The sequence below is a fragment of the Lithobates pipiens genome, unplaced genomic scaffold (genome assembly GCF_037356315.1).
Source record: "Lithobates pipiens isolate NorthernLeopardFrog02 unplaced genomic scaffold, aLitPip1_a1.2 Scaffold_28, whole genome shotgun sequence".
Taxonomy (NCBI): domain Eukaryota; kingdom Metazoa; phylum Chordata; class Amphibia; order Anura; family Ranidae; genus Lithobates; species Lithobates pipiens.
In genome coordinates, this window is record NW_027507789.1 from 24,303,093 (window position 1) to 24,320,854 (window position 17,762).

At 45.6% G+C, this 17,762-nt stretch overlaps 1 protein-coding gene across 2 annotated transcripts in view; it reads left to right on the forward strand.

Annotated features, from left to right (window-relative positions):
• ACSF2 (acyl-CoA synthetase family member 2) overlaps positions 1-17,762 on the forward strand; it is a 146,104-nt gene that overhangs the window by 28,410 nt on the left and 99,932 nt on the right. Inside the window, exon 1 of one of the 2 annotated variants that reach the window (XM_077458911.1) lies at positions 7,022-7,195. The exons of the other annotated variant lie outside the window; for it this stretch is intronic. Coding sequence (XP_077315037.1) covers positions 7,104-7,195 — 92 coding nt within the window. The 5' untranslated portion in view covers positions 7,022-7,103. Of the gene's footprint in view, positions 1-7,021; positions 7,196-17,762 lie in introns of those variants that run through there. 2 annotated transcript variants of the gene reach the window in all.

Below are 17,762 nucleotides of genomic sequence, written 5' to 3' on the forward strand. Positions count from 1 at the left end.
CTAAGAAAAACCTTTTTTTTTCTTAGCAAAAAATAAAAACCCCAGCTGCGATTAACCACTTGACCACTGGACACTTAAACACCCTTAATAACCAGACCAATTTTCAGCTTTCGGTGCTCTCACATTTTGAATGACAATTACTCAGTCATGCAAAACTGGACCTATATGAAATTTTTGTCCTTTTTTTTCACACAAATGGAGCTTTCTTTTGGTGGTATTTAATCACCGCTCGTTTTTTTATTTTTTGTGCTATAAAAGAAAAAATACAGAAAATTCTGTAAAAAAATTGATTTTTCTTTGTTTCTGTTATAAAATTTAGCAGATTAGTAATTTTTTCTTCATAAAATTTTGGCCAAAATTTATACTACTACATATCTTTGGTAAAAATAAGTACAAATTGGTGGATATTATTTGGTCTTTGTGAAAGTTATAGAGTCCACAAGCTATGGTGCCAATATCTGAAAATTGATCACACCTGAAGTACTGACGGTCTATTTCAATTCTTGAGATCCTAACATGCCAGAAAAGTACAAATACCCCCCAAATTACCCCTTTTTGGAAAGGAGACATTCCAAGGTATTTAGTAAGAGGCATGATGAGTTTTTTGAAGTTGTCATTTTTTCCCACAATTCTTTGCAATATCAAGATTTTTTTTTACTTTTTATTTTTTTTCACAAAATTGTCATATTATCAGTTTATTTCTCACACAGCATATGCATACCACAAATTACATCCCAAAACACATTCTGCTATTACTCCCGAGTACGGCGATACCACATGTGTGAGACTTTTACACAGTGTGGCCACATACAGAGGCCCAACATGCAGGGAGCGCCATCAGGCGTTCTGGAGCACCCAGGACAATTCTGACATTTCTCTCCTACATGTAAAAATCATCATTTATTTGCTAGAAAATTACATAGAATCCCAAAACATTATATATGTTTTTTTAGCAAACACCCTGGAGAATACAATCGAGGTCGTTGCAACTTTTTATCTCGCACGGTATTAGCGCAGGAACTTTTCGAATGCTTTTTTTTGGAAAAAAAACAGTTTTGTGCTTAAAAAAAAAAAAAAAAAAAAAAAAAAAACACAGTAAAGTTAGCCCAATTTTTGCATAATGTGAAAGATGAAGTTACGCTGAGTAAATAGATACCTAACATGTCAGTCTTCAAAATTGCACACGCTCGTTGAATGGCGCCAAACGTCGCTACTTAAAAATCCCCAAAGGCGACGATTTAATTTTGTTTTACTGGTTATATGTTTTGAGTTACAGAGGAGGTCTAGGGCTAGAATTATTTCTCTCGCTCTAACGTTCGCAGCGATACCTCACATGTGTGGTTTGAACACTGTTTTCATATGTGGGCGGGACTTACGTATGCGTTCGCTTCTGTATGTGAGCACATGGGGACAGGGGCGCTTTAAAAAAAAAAAATTTTTTTATTGTTCATTTTACTTTATTTTAGTTTGACATTTTTTTATCCAAAAATTTTTTTTTTGATCACTTTTATTACTATTACAAGGAATGTAAACATCCCTTGTAATAGGAATATGACATGACAGGTCCTCTTTACAGTGAGATATGGGGTCAATAAGACCCCGCATCTCACCTCTAAGCTGGGAAGCCTGAAAGAAAAAAAAAAAAAAAAGATTCTGGCTTTGATCGTATTGGCGAGTCGGTAGAAGCACCGGAGGGCGGCGGAAGGGGGGGGGGGTGTCTATGGCTGGGTATTGCAGGGTATCACCGACTATGGCTGGGTATCTCAGAGTATGGCGTTGCAGAGTATTGCGTTGCAGAGCATTGCAGGGTATTGGCAGGTGTTGCAGAGCATTGCAGAGTGTTGCAGGGTATTGGCGGGTGTTGCAGAGCATTGCAGGGTATTGGCGGGTGTTGCAGAGCATTGCAGGGGTGTTGCAGAGCATTGCAGAGTGTTGCAGGGTATTGGCGGGTGTTGCAGGGTATTGCAGAGTGTTGCAGGGTATTGCAGAGTGTTGCAGAGTGTTCCAGAGTAATGGCAGGGTATTGCAGAGTATTGGCAGGGTATTGCAGAGTATTGGCAGGGAATTAAGGGGTTAATTTTCAGTGAGCAGCGATGTGAGCACTGCAGATGCAGCCCACATCACTGCTGACACCGATATCTTCCCCCTCCGCTGTACCGATCGGGACAGAGAGGGGGAGGGAGGAACAAGTTTGTTTGCAAGTGATCACTCCGTCATTTGACGGAGCGATCACGTGGTAAACGGCCGCAATGAGCGGCCGTTTACCGTGATCCGTGATGCGCCGGGTCCTGTGGACCCACCGGTCACGGATGCTCTCGAGTGCGCGCCCCAGGGGGCGCGCAAGAGCGGAATTCTGGGAGGACGTCATATGACGTCCTCCCAGAGCTAAACAACCGCCCTGTAGCCGTCATTCGGCTATGGGCCGGTGGTAAAGCGGTTAAATACCACCAAAAGAAAGCTCTATTTGTGTGAAGAAAATGATAAAAATTTCACATGGTTACAGTGTAGCATGACCAAGCAATTGTCATTGGCCTGGGCAGGAAGGGGGTGTAAGTGCCCGGTATTGAGGTGGTTAAAGTGGTTGTAAACCTCAGACATGAAATATGAACAGAGCATATCCCTCTATAGTGTGTACTTGTCTCAATCCAGAGCACTGAGTGTCATTTCTGTGTGCTGCCTCATTCCTCTACTGTCAGCATGAGTCATTTCTGACATGTTTTCCTGACACCAAGAGAAAAGAGGTGACAGGGGAGGGATGTCCAGCTGATTGACAGCCTCAGACCTTCCCTCCAATCAGTTTTCGGAGCTCTCCTCACTGAGCTCTCCAGAGTGCAGTTTCAAGACTCCGCCCACTTTTCTCTGAACTCCCAGACAAGCGTTATAAATCTATCTATAAATCGTTATAAATAAATATAAATTTGAATGAATGTAGAGAAGAGAAGACCGCAGATAAACAGGAGGATTTGTTTAATTCGTGAGGTAGGTCGCTTCACTGGGTATATGTACAACCTATACAACCACTTTAAGCCATACATGGTTCTCCCTATTGGCTGAGAGGAGAAGTAACTGTATTGGTCACCAAGGAGGAGGAGGAGTCGCAGGAAAGAGGCCAATGCTACCCTTGACCTAAATGGGATAAGTGCTGGGCTGGTAGGCGGATGAGCGAGTGACGGGGGGGGGTTTGACTGAGCGAATGGGAGGGAGGGGGGTTTTTTGTTTAGTTTGCCCCTCCCCCTTGGTGCACACCCTACCTAATGCAATAAAATAATAATGTATGGTCAACCCAATTCCAGTTTCCTACCCACCCCCGCCCCCCCCCCCCCCCCCAACATGCACACTGGCCACTTCTTTTCCTACTTCTCATGGGTACAACTGCCCATTCAAATTACCCACTTCACCCCTGGAAGGATTTAACCCCCCCTTCCTGACCAGGCCATTTTTTGTGATACGGCACTGCGTTACTTTAACTGACAATTGCGCGGTTGTGCGATGCTGTCCCCAAATAAAATATGTGTCCCTTTTTTTCCTACAAAATAGAGCTTTCCTGTGGTTTTTGTTTTTTGTGCTATAAAACAAAAAAACGACAATTTTGAGAAAAAAAAATGTTTTTTCCAATAAAAGAATGTTAAAAAAAACAAAACAAAAAAAATCACAGTTCTTCATCCATTTATTCCAATATGTATTCTGCTACATATTTTTGGTTAAAAAAAATTCCAATAAGTGCATATTGAGTTGTTTGCCGCCATTACTAGTAAAATAAATAAATAAAAATATCCCATTGTAGATGCTATAATTTTTTGCGCAAACAGCTGATAGCAGGACTGCAATATTGTGGCGGACAAGCTGGACACTAAAACAGTGATCGGTGCTAAAAAAAATATGCACTGTCTCTGTGGGAATTACCCTGGCAGGGAAGGGGTTAACATCAGGGGCGATCAAAGGGTTAACTGTGTGCCTAGAGCAGTGATGGCGAACCTTGGCACCCCAGATGTTTTGGAACTACATTTCCCGTGATGCTCATGCACTCTTCAGTGTAGTTGAGTATCATGGGAAATGTAGTTCTAAAACATCTGTGGTGCCAAGGTTCGCCATCACTGGCCTAGGTTGTACCTACTCACTGTGGGGGAGGTACGTTGACAAGGGGAAGGCAAAGATGTGTGTCCCTGCTTAGCAGGAACACAAGGTCAATGCCTTCCCTTCTGACAGAACGGCAATCTGCCTTGTTTACATAGACAGATTGTCATTCTACATGTGTCCTTTGCAATCAGCGGGCGCCTGCAGACAAGTCCCCAGACCCGGAAATGTCAAATTGCATACTAGGTACGCAGGGCCATATTTAATATTGATTGGACCCTGGGCAAACATTTTCTTGGGCCCTCCCAAATTCACTTAACTACTTGCGGGCTCAAGAGGGAGCTGCTTTGGGCCCCAAAAACCATGACTGGACCCGGGGCAGCTGCCTTTTTTGCCCCGTGTTAAAGACGCTCCTGCAGGTATGTAAACTGGCGCGGAGTGGCCGCCCGGCTGCAGTAAATGTATGGTGGGTGGTCCACAAGTGGTTAAATGTTCACCTGCAGATGTGCATGCCCATATTTGAACCCTAGGTGCGTGCAGGCGGCAGTGCACCCCAAAGCTCAAATACATATGAACGCCACCTGCTGTCACAGGGAGGAGGCTCTGGTGGAGGGAGGCAGTTGATGAGGGGCGTACATACCTCACAACTTTTTGAGAAGGCAACGAGGGACAACCATCAGCAAAAGTATGCAGGATTGGACACACCCCTTGTCACGCCCCCTTAAAGGAGAATTGTTTTTTTTTTTTTTTTTTTTACAAGATTGGTTAAACCCACAAGTGCTTTTCTTACCACTACTATTCCTATATATTGGCTTTTGGAATTTACCAATGCAGAGATTTAGAAATCAGATGAAAGGCTTAGCGCTGGAAAACACTTTTTGATAGATAAAAAGTAAAATTTATAATATATATATATATATATATATATATATATATATATATATTATATTCTCTATAGATCAGATCAGACCAAAATGAGGGACAAATGAGGAATGAGGGACATTGCTCCAAACCAAGGACAGTTGGGAGCTATGCATGTACACATGTTCCTAAAGTGGAGCCTAGTCTTTAATATATTGGGGGAAGTTACAACGGCCACTGGCACCCCAACCACCCACCTGGTGCCGCCCCTGGTTAATGCTAAGGCACACGGGGTGATTAGAGGGTGCCCAGGCACACCCAGCAGGGCCATCTTAACAGCACCATGGGCCCCTGGGCAAAGTAATGCACTGGAGCCCCTACAAGCCTGTCCCAATTTTCGCCCCTACTCTCAAGAATTAAAGTATAATTCCTCACTGTGCCCAACATTGCAGCCTCACTGTGCCAACATTGCAGCCTCACTGTGCCAACATTGCAGCCTCACCGTGCCCAAAATTGTAGCCTCACTGTGCCAACATTGCAGCCTCACCGTGCCCAAAATTGTAGCCTCACTGTGCTCAACATTGCAGCCTCATCGTGCTGTTACGGCTTACATTGAAATTGCTTCTGCTCTGCTCATCATCACACACAGCCCCGCCTCCTTCTAACCCCCGAACCTGTGATAGACAGAACACATCCCAGCATTGGACCCACATTCTGTCTATGACAGGCGCTGTGCCCAGGTGTGCCCGCTCGGTAAGAAGGCCCTGCTTTGATGGACATAGTGGCAGCTTTGATGGGCACAGTGGCAGCTTTTGAGGGGCACAGACAGTGGTTGTGTTTGATGCACAACTTGAATAGTGAACTTACTTGTAGACAGTGTAAGCCCTTGTACACACGGTCGGACATTCCGACAACCAAATCCGTCAGATTTTGTCTGAAACTGTTGCATACACACGGTCGGACAAAGTTGTCGGAAAATCCGATCGTTCAGAACGTGATGACGTTATTTTGTTAGGACGGGACTACGTTCAGGCTAGTAGCCAATAGCTTTGGTCTAGGAATTTGATCTGAGCATGCGTGGCACTTTGTCCGATCGGAATTCTCTACACATGATCGGAGCATGTCCGTTCGGAGCATTTTGTCGTAAAATTTGACCAACAAGTTGGAAAGCTTGGTCCGTCGGATACTCCGACGGAAACAGTCCGATGGAGACCACACACAGTCGGAATATCTGACAAAACGGTCCGATAGGACACATTCCGTCGGAATCTCCGACCGTGTGTACAAGGGCTTAGACATACTTGGGGCCGCCGGCCTGGTGGAGTACAGTGTGTCACTCACAGCAGCAAGGCTGCGCCAGCTATCAATCAGGGCCATCTTTCCACTCCGCTTATTCTCCATGCTGTGTGAAGAACATGGCAGAGGTGGGCGGAGCTTTTTCATTAGCCGCTGGGGCGGCCGTGGCGCGCTATGAATGCTGGGGGGGTGGCCACAGCCTCTGACGCAGCGATGAGGTTTGGCCCTGGATGGGGCTCTCCAGGCAAGTAGGGCCCCCGGGCAACTGCCCAGTGGAAAAAATGGCCCGACACCCAGCACACCCTGTGCGCACGCCTATAATGTGAACCTTGCTTTAGGGTGCGTTTACACTTGTATCACCCTCTAAAGAGCGACCAGCTATTGATCGCTTTTCAGAGGGCATGCAACAATGGGTGAGGCGTTGTCAATTTTTATTTTAACCCCTAAATGCCCCCAGCACTCATGTTCTCGTGAACTGGTTGGTGTTGCACGGGTGATATCAGGTCACCCCGTGTTTACCTTCATCCCTGTTTGGTAATCCTGGTTGTACATGATGTAATTGGCATCCTCAGAGGAACTTTCTTTAATGAATCCCATGTTGGCACCGAGCAGCTGCGCCCAAAAGTGCCGACAGAACTTTTCAGACGCTCCCTCGCTGACCATCTCCACCCAACCATATATGGTGTGTGGGCGGGGATAGGCAAAGCAAGTCAGCCGCGGGACGCTGGGTGGAATAATGCTGTGTTCCAGTGGGTGCCGCCTGCGGGGCGGGGACTAGGGCCAGGAGGGCGTGGCTTAATTAAAGGTGCCTAGGCTGCTTTCGGGAATTTCCGTTGTCCGGACTTATTGCGGTGGCTGTGCGGGGGGCTCTGATGGCGCGATCGGGGAGGATGATGCTGCTGGCTCGGAGGGCGCTGAGTGCGGGGGTGCAGAGGGTGTGGTTTCGGGGCATGCACCAGGGCAGGTAAGTAGGCAACATGCTGATCTATTATATACTGTGTGCAATAACAGGCATGGGGCATTGCTGAGGACTGCACACCAACTCCCAACTTTATGTCTTTTTACACACTGGGGGGGGGGGTGGATATTTGCAGAATCAGAAATGTGTTGTGCAGAAAGTGAGAACAGCTGCTAGGATTGGCTGGTCCAAAGGCAGACTGAAGGCTGCACATTGGTCCCCCCAAGAGATTAGAGCGAGCGCCCCAAAGATCTGCGGAGGTTAGAGGGTCCCATAGATCTTATGCCGCGTACACACGATCGGAATTCCGGCCAGAAAAAGACAGATGAGAGCTTTTCATCAGAAAATGCGACCGTGTGTATGCTCCATTGGAATTTAGCTGTCGGAATTCCCGCCAGCCAAATAGCATGTTCTCAATTTTCCCGACTGAAAAACTTTCTATCGGTAATTCCGATCGTGTGTATGCAATTCCGACACGCCAAATATCCTGCATGCTCAGATTCAACTACGAGACAGAAGCTATTGGCTACTGGCTATTGAACTTCCTTTTTCTAGTCGCGTCGTACGTGTTGTACGTCACCGCGTTATAAACGATCGGAATTTGGTGTGACCGTGTGTAGGCAAGAAAAGCATCAGCTTTTTCCGACGAGAATTCCGATTGTGTGTACGCGGCAATGGAGCGCCCCGTGGAGGTTAGAGTGCCCCATAGATCTTAAAGCGCCCGTGGAGCTTAGAGTGCCCCCGTAGATTTTAGAGTGTCCCTTGGAGGTTAGAGGGCCCCATAGATCTTAGAGCGTTCTTCATGGAGGTTAGAGTGCCCCATGGAGGTTAGCACATTCCATGGAGGTTAGAGTCCCTCATAGATCTTGGAGCGACCCATAGGGGTTAGAGGGCTACATAGATTTGAACGACCCATGGAGCTTAGAACATCCCATGTTGATTAGAAGGTCCCAAAGATGTTTGAGTGATCCATAAAAGTTAGAAGGCCCCATAGATCTTAGAGTAGAGTGCCTCATAAGTAGGGATGAGCCGAACACCCCCCGGTTCGGTTCGCACCAGAACTTGCGAACGGCCCCCGCGTTTGTTACGAACGTTAGAACCCCATTGAAGTCTATGGGACTCGAACGTTCGAAATGGAAAGTGCTAATTTTAACGGCTAATATGCAAGATACTGTCCTAAAAAGGGTTTGGGGACCTGACTCCTGCCTCAGGGGACATGGGTCAATGCCTAAAATGTTTTTAATAATGGCCGTTTTGGCGGGAGCACTGATTTTAATGACGATTAAAGTGAAAAAAAAAAAGTGAAATATTCCTTTAAATATGGTGCCTGCGGGGTGTCTGTAGTATGCCTGTGAAGTGCCACGTGTTTCCCGTGTTTAGAACAGTCCCTGCACAAAATGACATTAAACGGAAATAACACCATTTAAAACTGCTTGCGGTTTTAATGTTATATCTGGTTCCTGCAATATGGTTGAAAATCATTGAGAAAAATGGCATGGGTAGCCCTCCCTGCCCATTACCAGCCTATTTGGGTCTTGTACGCATATTAAGGGGAACCCCGTACCCATATTAAAAAAAGGAAATGCGTGTGGCCCCCAGGCCCTATATACTCAGAACAGCAGTATACAGGCGGTGCAAACAAGACAGGGACTGTGTAGGTTTGTTGTGTTAAGTTGAATCTGTTTGTAATTTTCAACTGGTACATTTTTAAAGTGTAGCTCCAGTCAAAAAAACTATTTTTAAGCTTTTTGGAAAACATAGGGAAGGGTTATCACCCCTGTATAATTTGTTTTGCCATCCGTCTTTTTTCATCTCACTTGCTGCTGTCTCCTTCCGTTTGCAAGTAGGAGATGTTTGTAAGTTGGATGTTTGAAAGTAGGGGCCTGCCCTATATTATAGCGGTATGTACTGGGTACAGAGCACGCAGACAGCACGCACTATCTCCTAACACTACTGACTGCAAGCTCTATTATTAACCACTTGACCACTGGGCACTTAAACACCCTTAATAACCAGACCAATTTTCAGCTTTTGGTGCTCTCACATTTTGAATGACAATTACTCAGTCATGCAACACTGGACCTATATGAAATGTTTGTCCTTTTTTTCACACAAATAGAGCTTTCTTTTGGTGGTATTTAATCACCTCTCAGTTTTTTATTTTTTGTGCTATAAAAGAAAAAAGACCGGAAATTCTGCGAAAAAATGAATTTTTCTTTGTTTCTGTTATAAAATTTAGCAGATTAGTAATTTTTTTCTTCATAAATTTTTTTTTACTGGTTACATGTTTTGAGTTGCAGAGGAGGTCTAGGACTAGAATTATTGCTCTCGCTCTAACGTTCTCGGCAATACCTCACATGTGTGGTTTGAACACCGTTTTCATATGTGGACGGGGCTTACGCATGCGTTCGCTTCTGCATGCGAGCACATGGGGACATGGGCGCTTTATTTTTTTTTTTTTTATTGTTCATTTTACTTTATTTATTTTAGTTTGACATTTTTTTCCCCAAAAATATATTTTTGATCACTTTTATTCCTATTACAAGGAATGTAAACATCCCTTGTAATAGGAATATGGGGTGACAGGTCCTCTTTACAGTGAAATCTGGGGGTCAATATGACCCCACATCTCACCTCTAGGCTGGGAAGCCTGAAATAAAAAATAAAAAAAAGATTCTGGCTTTGATCGTACTGGCGAGTTGGTAGAAGCACCGGAGGGCGGTGAGGGGGTGGGGGGCGTCTATGGCTGGGTATTTCAGGGTATCACCGAGTATGGCTGGGTATGGCAATTTATGGCAGGGTATTGCAGAGTATTGGCGGGGTACTACAGAGTAATAGCAGGGTACTGCAGAGTATTGGGGAGTACTACAGAGTAATGGCAGGGTACTGCAGAGTAAAGGCAGGGTACTGCAGAGTAATGGGGGGTACTGCAGAGTAATGGCAGGGTACTGCAGAGTATGCACTGGTATTGCAGAGTATTGGCGGGGTACTACAGAGTAATAGCAGGGTACTGCAGAGTATTGGGGAGTACTACAGAGTAATGGCAGGGTACTGCAGAGTAAAGGCGGGGTACTGCAGAGTAATGGCGGGGTACTGCAGAGTAATGGCGGGGTACTGCAGAGTATTGGGGGGTACTGCAGAGTAAAGGCAGGGTACTGCAGATTAATGGGGGGTACTGCAGAGTAATGGCAGGGTACTGCAGAGTATGCACTGGTATTGCAGAGTATTGGCAGGGAATTGAGGGGTTAAATTCGGTGAGCAGCGATGTGGGCACTGCAGATGCAGCCCACATCGCTGCTGACACCGATCTCTTTCCCCTCCGCTGTACTGATCGGTACAGAGAGGGGAGGGAGGAACCGGCGTCATAACATGACGCCGGTTTGTTTACAAGTGATCACTCCGTCATTTGACGGAGCGATGACGTGGTAAACGGCCGCGACGAGCGGCCGTTTACCGTGATCCACAGGACCCGGCGGTCACGGATGCTCTCGAGTGCGCACCCCAGGGGGCGCGCGAGAGCAGAATTCTGGGAGGCCGTTAATTAACGGCCTCTCAGAGTTAAACAACCGCCCTGAAGCCGTTAATCGGCAATGGGCGGTTGTTAAGTGGTTAAAGATAGATCACTAGCTAGCTATATAGGTGAGGTGAATATAGTGGTGTATACTGCGGTCAGGGCACAGACAATAACCACTACACAAGAGCAAGATAGGAAATCAGCCAAAAACGATTGGTGTGTAACTGTGTTGAAGGTACACAGAACACCCACTGCTTCAGATTCCAACACACTACACGAGGCCGCCTCAAAGGCGGCCTTATATAGTGTGGGGCGTGCACTACACAGCCTGAGCTATGATTGGCCACAGGCAGGATGCCTGGGGCCAATCATGGCTCTCCTCGCTGCTGGCGCTGCGATTGGCCAAGCATGCGGGGTCACAGTGCATGCTTGGCCAATCATGAGCCAGCAATGCACTGCGCCATCGCAGTGCATTGTGGTCCGCGCGCGCCATACGAATTTTGACGCGAACGGACCAAGAGTTCGGATTTCGCCGAACAGCCAATGTTCGAGTCGAACTTACGTTCGACTCTAACACGAAGCTCATCCCTACTCATAAGTCTTTGAATGACCCATAGCGGTTATAACAACCCATGGAGGTTAGAGCACTCAGTGATTAGAAGGCTCCATAGATCTTTAGAGCAACCTAAGGAGGTTAGAGTGCCCTATAGATTTGAACAACCCATGGAGGTTAGAGGGCCCCATAAATGTTAGTAGGACCCATGGAGGTTAGAAGGCCCATAGATTGTAGAGCACACCATGGAGGTTTGAGTGCCCCATAGATCTTAGAGTGACCCAGGGGGGTTACAGTACCCCACGATGGTTAAAACAACCCATGGAGGTAAGAAGGCCCCATAGATCTTAGAGGGACCCATGGAGTCTAGAGGGCCCCATAGGTTTGAACAACCCATGGAGAATAGAGCACCCTATGTTGGTTAGAGGGTCTGATAGATGTTAGCACGACCCATAGAGGTTAGAAGGCCCCATAGATGTTAGAGTGACCCTTGGAAGTTAGAAGGCTCCAAAGATGTTAGTGCGCCCAATGCAGGTTAGAGTGCCTCATAGATCTTTGAGTGACCCATGGGGGTTAGAGCACCCCATGTTGGTTCAAGGGTTCCATAGATGTTACCATGACCCTTGGAAGTTTGAAGGCTCCATAGATGTTTGGGTGACCCATGGAAGTTAGAAGGCCCCATAGATGTTAGCATTCCCCACAGAGTTTAGAGTGCCTTATAGCTCTTAGAACAACACATGGACTCTAGAGGGCCTCATAGATCTTAGAGCGACCCATGAAGGTTAGTGCACCTCTTGTTGGTTAGAAGGCCTCATAGATGTTGGAGCACCCCATTAAACTTTAGAGCAGTCTACAGACATTAGATTGTCCCATGGAGTTTAGAGCACTCCACAGACCTTAGACTAACCTACTGAGGTTGGAGCGATCCATAGACAAAGCACCCTATGGACGCTAAAATGCACCATTGGCATTAGAGTGCTCCATTGACGTTCGATCACCCCATATATAAAGCATGCCATGGAGTGTAGAGCACACCATGGACCTCAGAGTCACCTACTGAGGTTAGAATGGCCCATAGACAGAGCACCCCATGGATGCTAGAAAGCCCCATAGTTGCTAGAGTGCTCCATAGAGTGACCTATGAAGGTTAGAGTACCCCATAGATGTTTATAGCACCCCATGGAGGTTAAGGCGCCAGATAAATGTTAGAGGACCCCATGGAGTGTAGAGCAACCCATGAAGGTTAGACTCATCCATGGAGGTTTGAGCATGCCATGGACATTAGAGCGACCCATGGAGATTAGAGCACTCCATAGACATTAGAGGTACCCATGGACATTGGGTTGCCTCATAGACATTAGAGAACCCTGTAGACAACCTCCGTGGAGGCTAGATTGCCTACATAGGCATTAGAATGCCCCATAAAATCATTGCATGATAGGATGAGTGACAAGCTCAGTCCATTGTATGATCTCCAAATCTGAGCAGTTGGCCCCAGCTGACCAGTAGCATGGGGAAAGTTCAATTGGCCGTGTTGCAGTTTGGAAACTCATTGGTGTACTTTGGCCAGCCATAGATGGACAGATGTCTTGCCAAGAATGAATAATGTTTCTTAGGCAAGGCAGAGGTCATTATTACTCTTTACTAGAGTATATTTTCTAAACCTCTTTATGTTTCAAAACCCTTAAAATATTTTTAAGTTCTTCAGAAACCCCTCAGCGTACCCTACCCCCTTTTACAGCAGATTTCAAGATCCTCCCATCATCTAAGTCAAAAGCCCCCCGGCCCTCCCTTACTTTACAGTGCACTCCCTTACCTTGTGCTGCTGCTGGGAAGAAGCAACTGCTGGGTCTGGAGAAGGACCAAAAGGGGGGTTGACCCCACACCATTTTTTCACTATTATTTTTTATTTTTTTACATTCAGCTGTAAAATGCACTGCACAACGTGCCTGAAAAACGCTTCAAGCGCAGCCGCATAGATGTGACTTCGTTGGGGATCCATATAAAGATGTCTGTTGGTTGCAAAGCCTTAGTGTTACTAAACCCAGGAGCCTGCATTTACTATATCTGGTCTCCCACAGTACACAGAACATGGAAATGCAATTATTTTAGTAAATATAAACTGCTAAATACCTTTTTTCATCATCAGTATATAACAGTCTTGTAACTTCTATCAGTGTCTGGTTAAAGCTTGTAGGAGGAGTTTTGATTCTCCTTTGACCTATGAGGCTACAGGCTGCAGGACCCCTGACCTTCTGCCTGGACAGTGCTGATTGGCCCTGTGCTGATCACATGCACCCTCCCAAAAAACAAAACAAAAAAACTCTCTCGCAATACACACCAAACTGAGCATGTGCAGAGTGCCTCCAAGGCGCTGTACTATCATGAGATGGGGACTGTGGAAGAAGGGGAGGATCAGATAAGACAGGATCAAACAGCCTTTTTACACAATGCAGAGGATTAACCCCTTAGGTTCCACGGTAAGTATAACAAGCATGCTTTACTGCATATACAGACTGATTTTACTGTTGGTTTAGTAACACTTTAACTCTGTTCTATGTCTGTGGCCAGCTTAACCACTTGACCTCTGAAAGATTTACCCCCCTTCATGACCAGGCCATTTTTTTTTCGTTACAGAACTGCGTTACTTTAACTGACGATTGCGCAGTCATGTAACATTGTACCCAAATAAAATTGATGTCCCCCCCCAAATAGAGCTTTCATTTGGTGGTATTTGATCATCACTGCATTTTTTATTTTATGCACTATAAACAAAGAAAATATTTTAAATGACAATTTTGAAAACAAAAAACACTATTTTTACTTTCTGCTATAAAACATATCCAATAAAAAAAAGTTACAAAATCAAAAATTTCTTTATAAATTTGTGCCAAAGTGTATTCTGCTACATATTTTTGGTAAAAAAAAAATCCCAATAAGCATATATTGTTTGGTTTGTGCAAACGTTCTAGCGTCTACAAATTATAGTTTTTATTTATTGAATTTTTTTTACTAGTAATTTCGGTGATCAGCGACTTATAGCAGGACTGCCCTATTGCGGTGGACATTCGGACATTAACTGACACTTTTGTACACTTTTTGGGGACCAGTGACACTGATACAGTAATAAGTGCAAAAAAATATGCACTGTCACTGTACTAAAGACACTGGCTGGGAAGGGGTTGAACATCTTGGCCAATCAAAGTGTTAAATGTGTGCCTAGCCAGTGTTTTGATGTACTGTGTGAGGTGCTTTTACTAAAGAAAGTAATGGATTTTATTCCCAGGTTTGCGGGGAAAGAAAATCCATTAAAACATATGTTTAATTACAGCGCTCACAATGTTGCAAAACAATCAAATTGTTGCATGAAAAAAAAAAAATCAACAAAAACATCTATATACATGGTGAAAATGTGCTCCAATCAATAAAGTGCAGTTTTGCTCCATACTTCGAGGTGCGCCACACACCCCTCCTGTGTCCCCACTCACCGAAAGGAATGGACCCCTAGTTTTTCAGTCTAGGAGTCGTTCAGGCTAGAATCCTGGCCAGGAATGGCGATTCACACCAGGATCAAATGAAGATCTCCCCCAATAATGATGGTCATATGTGGATGGTTATACCAAAAAATGAAAGAAGAGGGCCAATAGTGAAGTACAGATTGGCAGAACTTTATTGCGCAAACTAGGATGGGTACATACAAGCTAGAAGAATAAATCGTGCATGGATATTGCAAGGATAAACAACAGGAAACACCGCATCCAGCGTGCGTTCCACCGACAACCAGAAGTGGCATCGTTTGGACTCCAAACCCAGAAATTGGGTCAACACGTTTCGCCCACACGTTTCACCCTCCCACAAGGCGTCCTCAAGGACCTGCATTTCTTTGTTGAAAATAACCCAAATCAGTGTATATTAGTCTGTAGGAAAGTTACAGTCCACAAACTAAGGTAAAAACAGGTGCATCTAATAAAATTAGAATATCCTCAAAAAGTTAATTTATTTCAGTAATTCAACTCAAAGTGAAACTCCTACATTTATATAGATGCGTTACAAACAGAGTAATATATTTCAATAATTTCTCCTTTTAATTCTAATGATTAGGGCTTACAGCTAATGAAAATCCAAAATTCTGAAAATTAGAATATTACATAAGACCAAAAAAAAAGTATTTTTAATACAGAAATCGTGGCTTACTGAAAAGTATGTCCATGTACATTATAGTATGCACTCAATATGTGGTCGGGGCTCCTTTTGCATGAATTAGTGCATTATTGTGGCGTGGCATGAAGCCGGTCAGCCTGTGGCACTGCTGAGGTGTTATGGAAGCCCAGGTTGCTTTGATATCGGCCTTCAGCTCTTCTGCATTGTTGGGTCTGGTGTCTCTCATCTTCCTCTTGACAATACCCCACAGGTTACCCTTGAACGCTTACAGAGCATCACTGGTTCAGAGGACAAATCTGAAGAAGAAGCGGAGAGGGTGGAGGAGAGAGCTGTGGCAGAATCTCCACTAGCATTTTGGGGGCGTGGTGGCGGAACAAGCTCTAACAATACTGAACCCTGTCCTGCATCCTTCCCAGCTGCCAGCAGAGTTACTCTATGCGCCGTGAAGGAACTGTAACGTCCCTGCCCATGCCTGCTGGACCATGAGTCAGTGGTAGTGCACCTTACTGCTGACCGCCCTGTCCAACGAGACCAAAACTTTGGCTTCCACATGCTGGTAGAGAGCCAGAATGGCCTTCCGTGAAAAGAAATGACATTTTGGAACCCACCACTGAGGTACAGCACATTCCACAAATTCACCAAAAGGGGCAGAGTCTACCAGCTGAAAAGGCAGAAGTTGCAGTGCTAGCAATCTGGCCAAGCTAGCATTCAGATGCTGAGCATGTGGATGGCTGAGACCAAATTTCTTTTTATGGTTCGTCAACTGGGGTAGGGAAATTTGCCTGCTAAGATCAGATGGTGCTGTACTGCTAGCAGATTGGCTGCAAGTACTTGGGACACCTATTGCTATACCTTCATTTCACAGTGCAGGTTTTTAAGAGAACTGGAGGTATAGTGGGATTGGAGATCCCAGATGAGGTGCAAGGAGAAGTCCACCTTTTCCTTTGATGTGGGCCTTTCAAGTGCCGTTGCCAACAAACTGCATGACAGGTCGTCATATCTGGTCAAGCATGTGGTGCCCAAGCAGCTGCTGTTCTGGCCATGCTTGATCCTCTTCAGACATAGGTTGCAAACAACAACGGTGCGATCTGCTGCACACCTGTCGAAAAAGGTCCACACCAAGGAACTTTTAAAAGTCAGCGGGGAGCCAGCAGTGCCCTGCACCTGCGGAGCTCTGTGGTGTGATGCAGTAGGGTGGCTGCCCTTGAGCTGCTCCCTAGAGGACACCCTGCCTCATTGGAGTTCAGCCTCCTCCTCCTCTCAGGCACCCAAATAGTCAGTGACCTCATCATCCCCACCATCCTCATCACTGGAGCAAACTTGGCATTATGCTGCAGCTGGGGGAACATGACTGTCAGTTTCCTGTCCTTCTTGGGCACCCCCCTCTCTCTAGGCTCACGTTACTCCCTTCCTCAACCTGGGAGCCAACATCTGAGCCTTCAAAATGCTGTGTATCCTCCATCAGCATGTACCCGACACTGTGGTCGAATAGTTCTGGGGACTCCTCCGTGCATGATGGTGGGGCTATGGAAGGAGTGACTGTGGACAAGGAGCCGGTGGGATAGGCCGCATTGGCAGCTGCATTGGAAGGTAAACTACTCGGAGCCTGGGTGGAGGAGGATGAGGACGGCTTTGTTATCCACTCCACCAACTCTTCTGCATGTTCTGGCTCAATAACATGGCCAGCAGCAGAAAAAAAAAACAAAAAAAAAAAAACACACAAGCATGCCCCACGGCCACCTGCAGTGGATGCACCATGCCCACGACCAGCATTGTTGACTGTAGACACAGAGGCTGCTTGCCCTCTTTTAGTGGCCTGTGAGTGTCTGCCTCTCCTTGGTGGCCATGATGTATATTTTGTTTTGCAACACCACACTACACTGTATTAGATACTGTGTACACCACCAGAAGTGTAGTAGAAACTCTACACACTGTATTAGATACCGTGTACACCGCCTGCACTGTATTAGCAACTGTACAATGGCTGCACTGTATTGTATACACCACCAGAAGTGTAGTAGAAAATGTACACACTGTATTAGATTCTGTGTACACCACCAGAAATGTAGTACAGACTGTTCTACGACTGCACTGTATTGTTTACTGTGTACACCACCAGAAGTGTAGTAGACACTGTACACACAGTATTAGATACTGTGTACACCGCCTGAAGTGTATTAGAAACAGTACACCACGGAATGCACTATAGATATAGGCTATAATGGATGCAGAGTATATATCTCAAATACACTGCCGCTAACTGAATAACCTGCCTGCTTAATCTAAATCAAGCCATCTCTCCTTCCACACCAACAACACTACACACGGCTGCTGTGTAAGCAGCC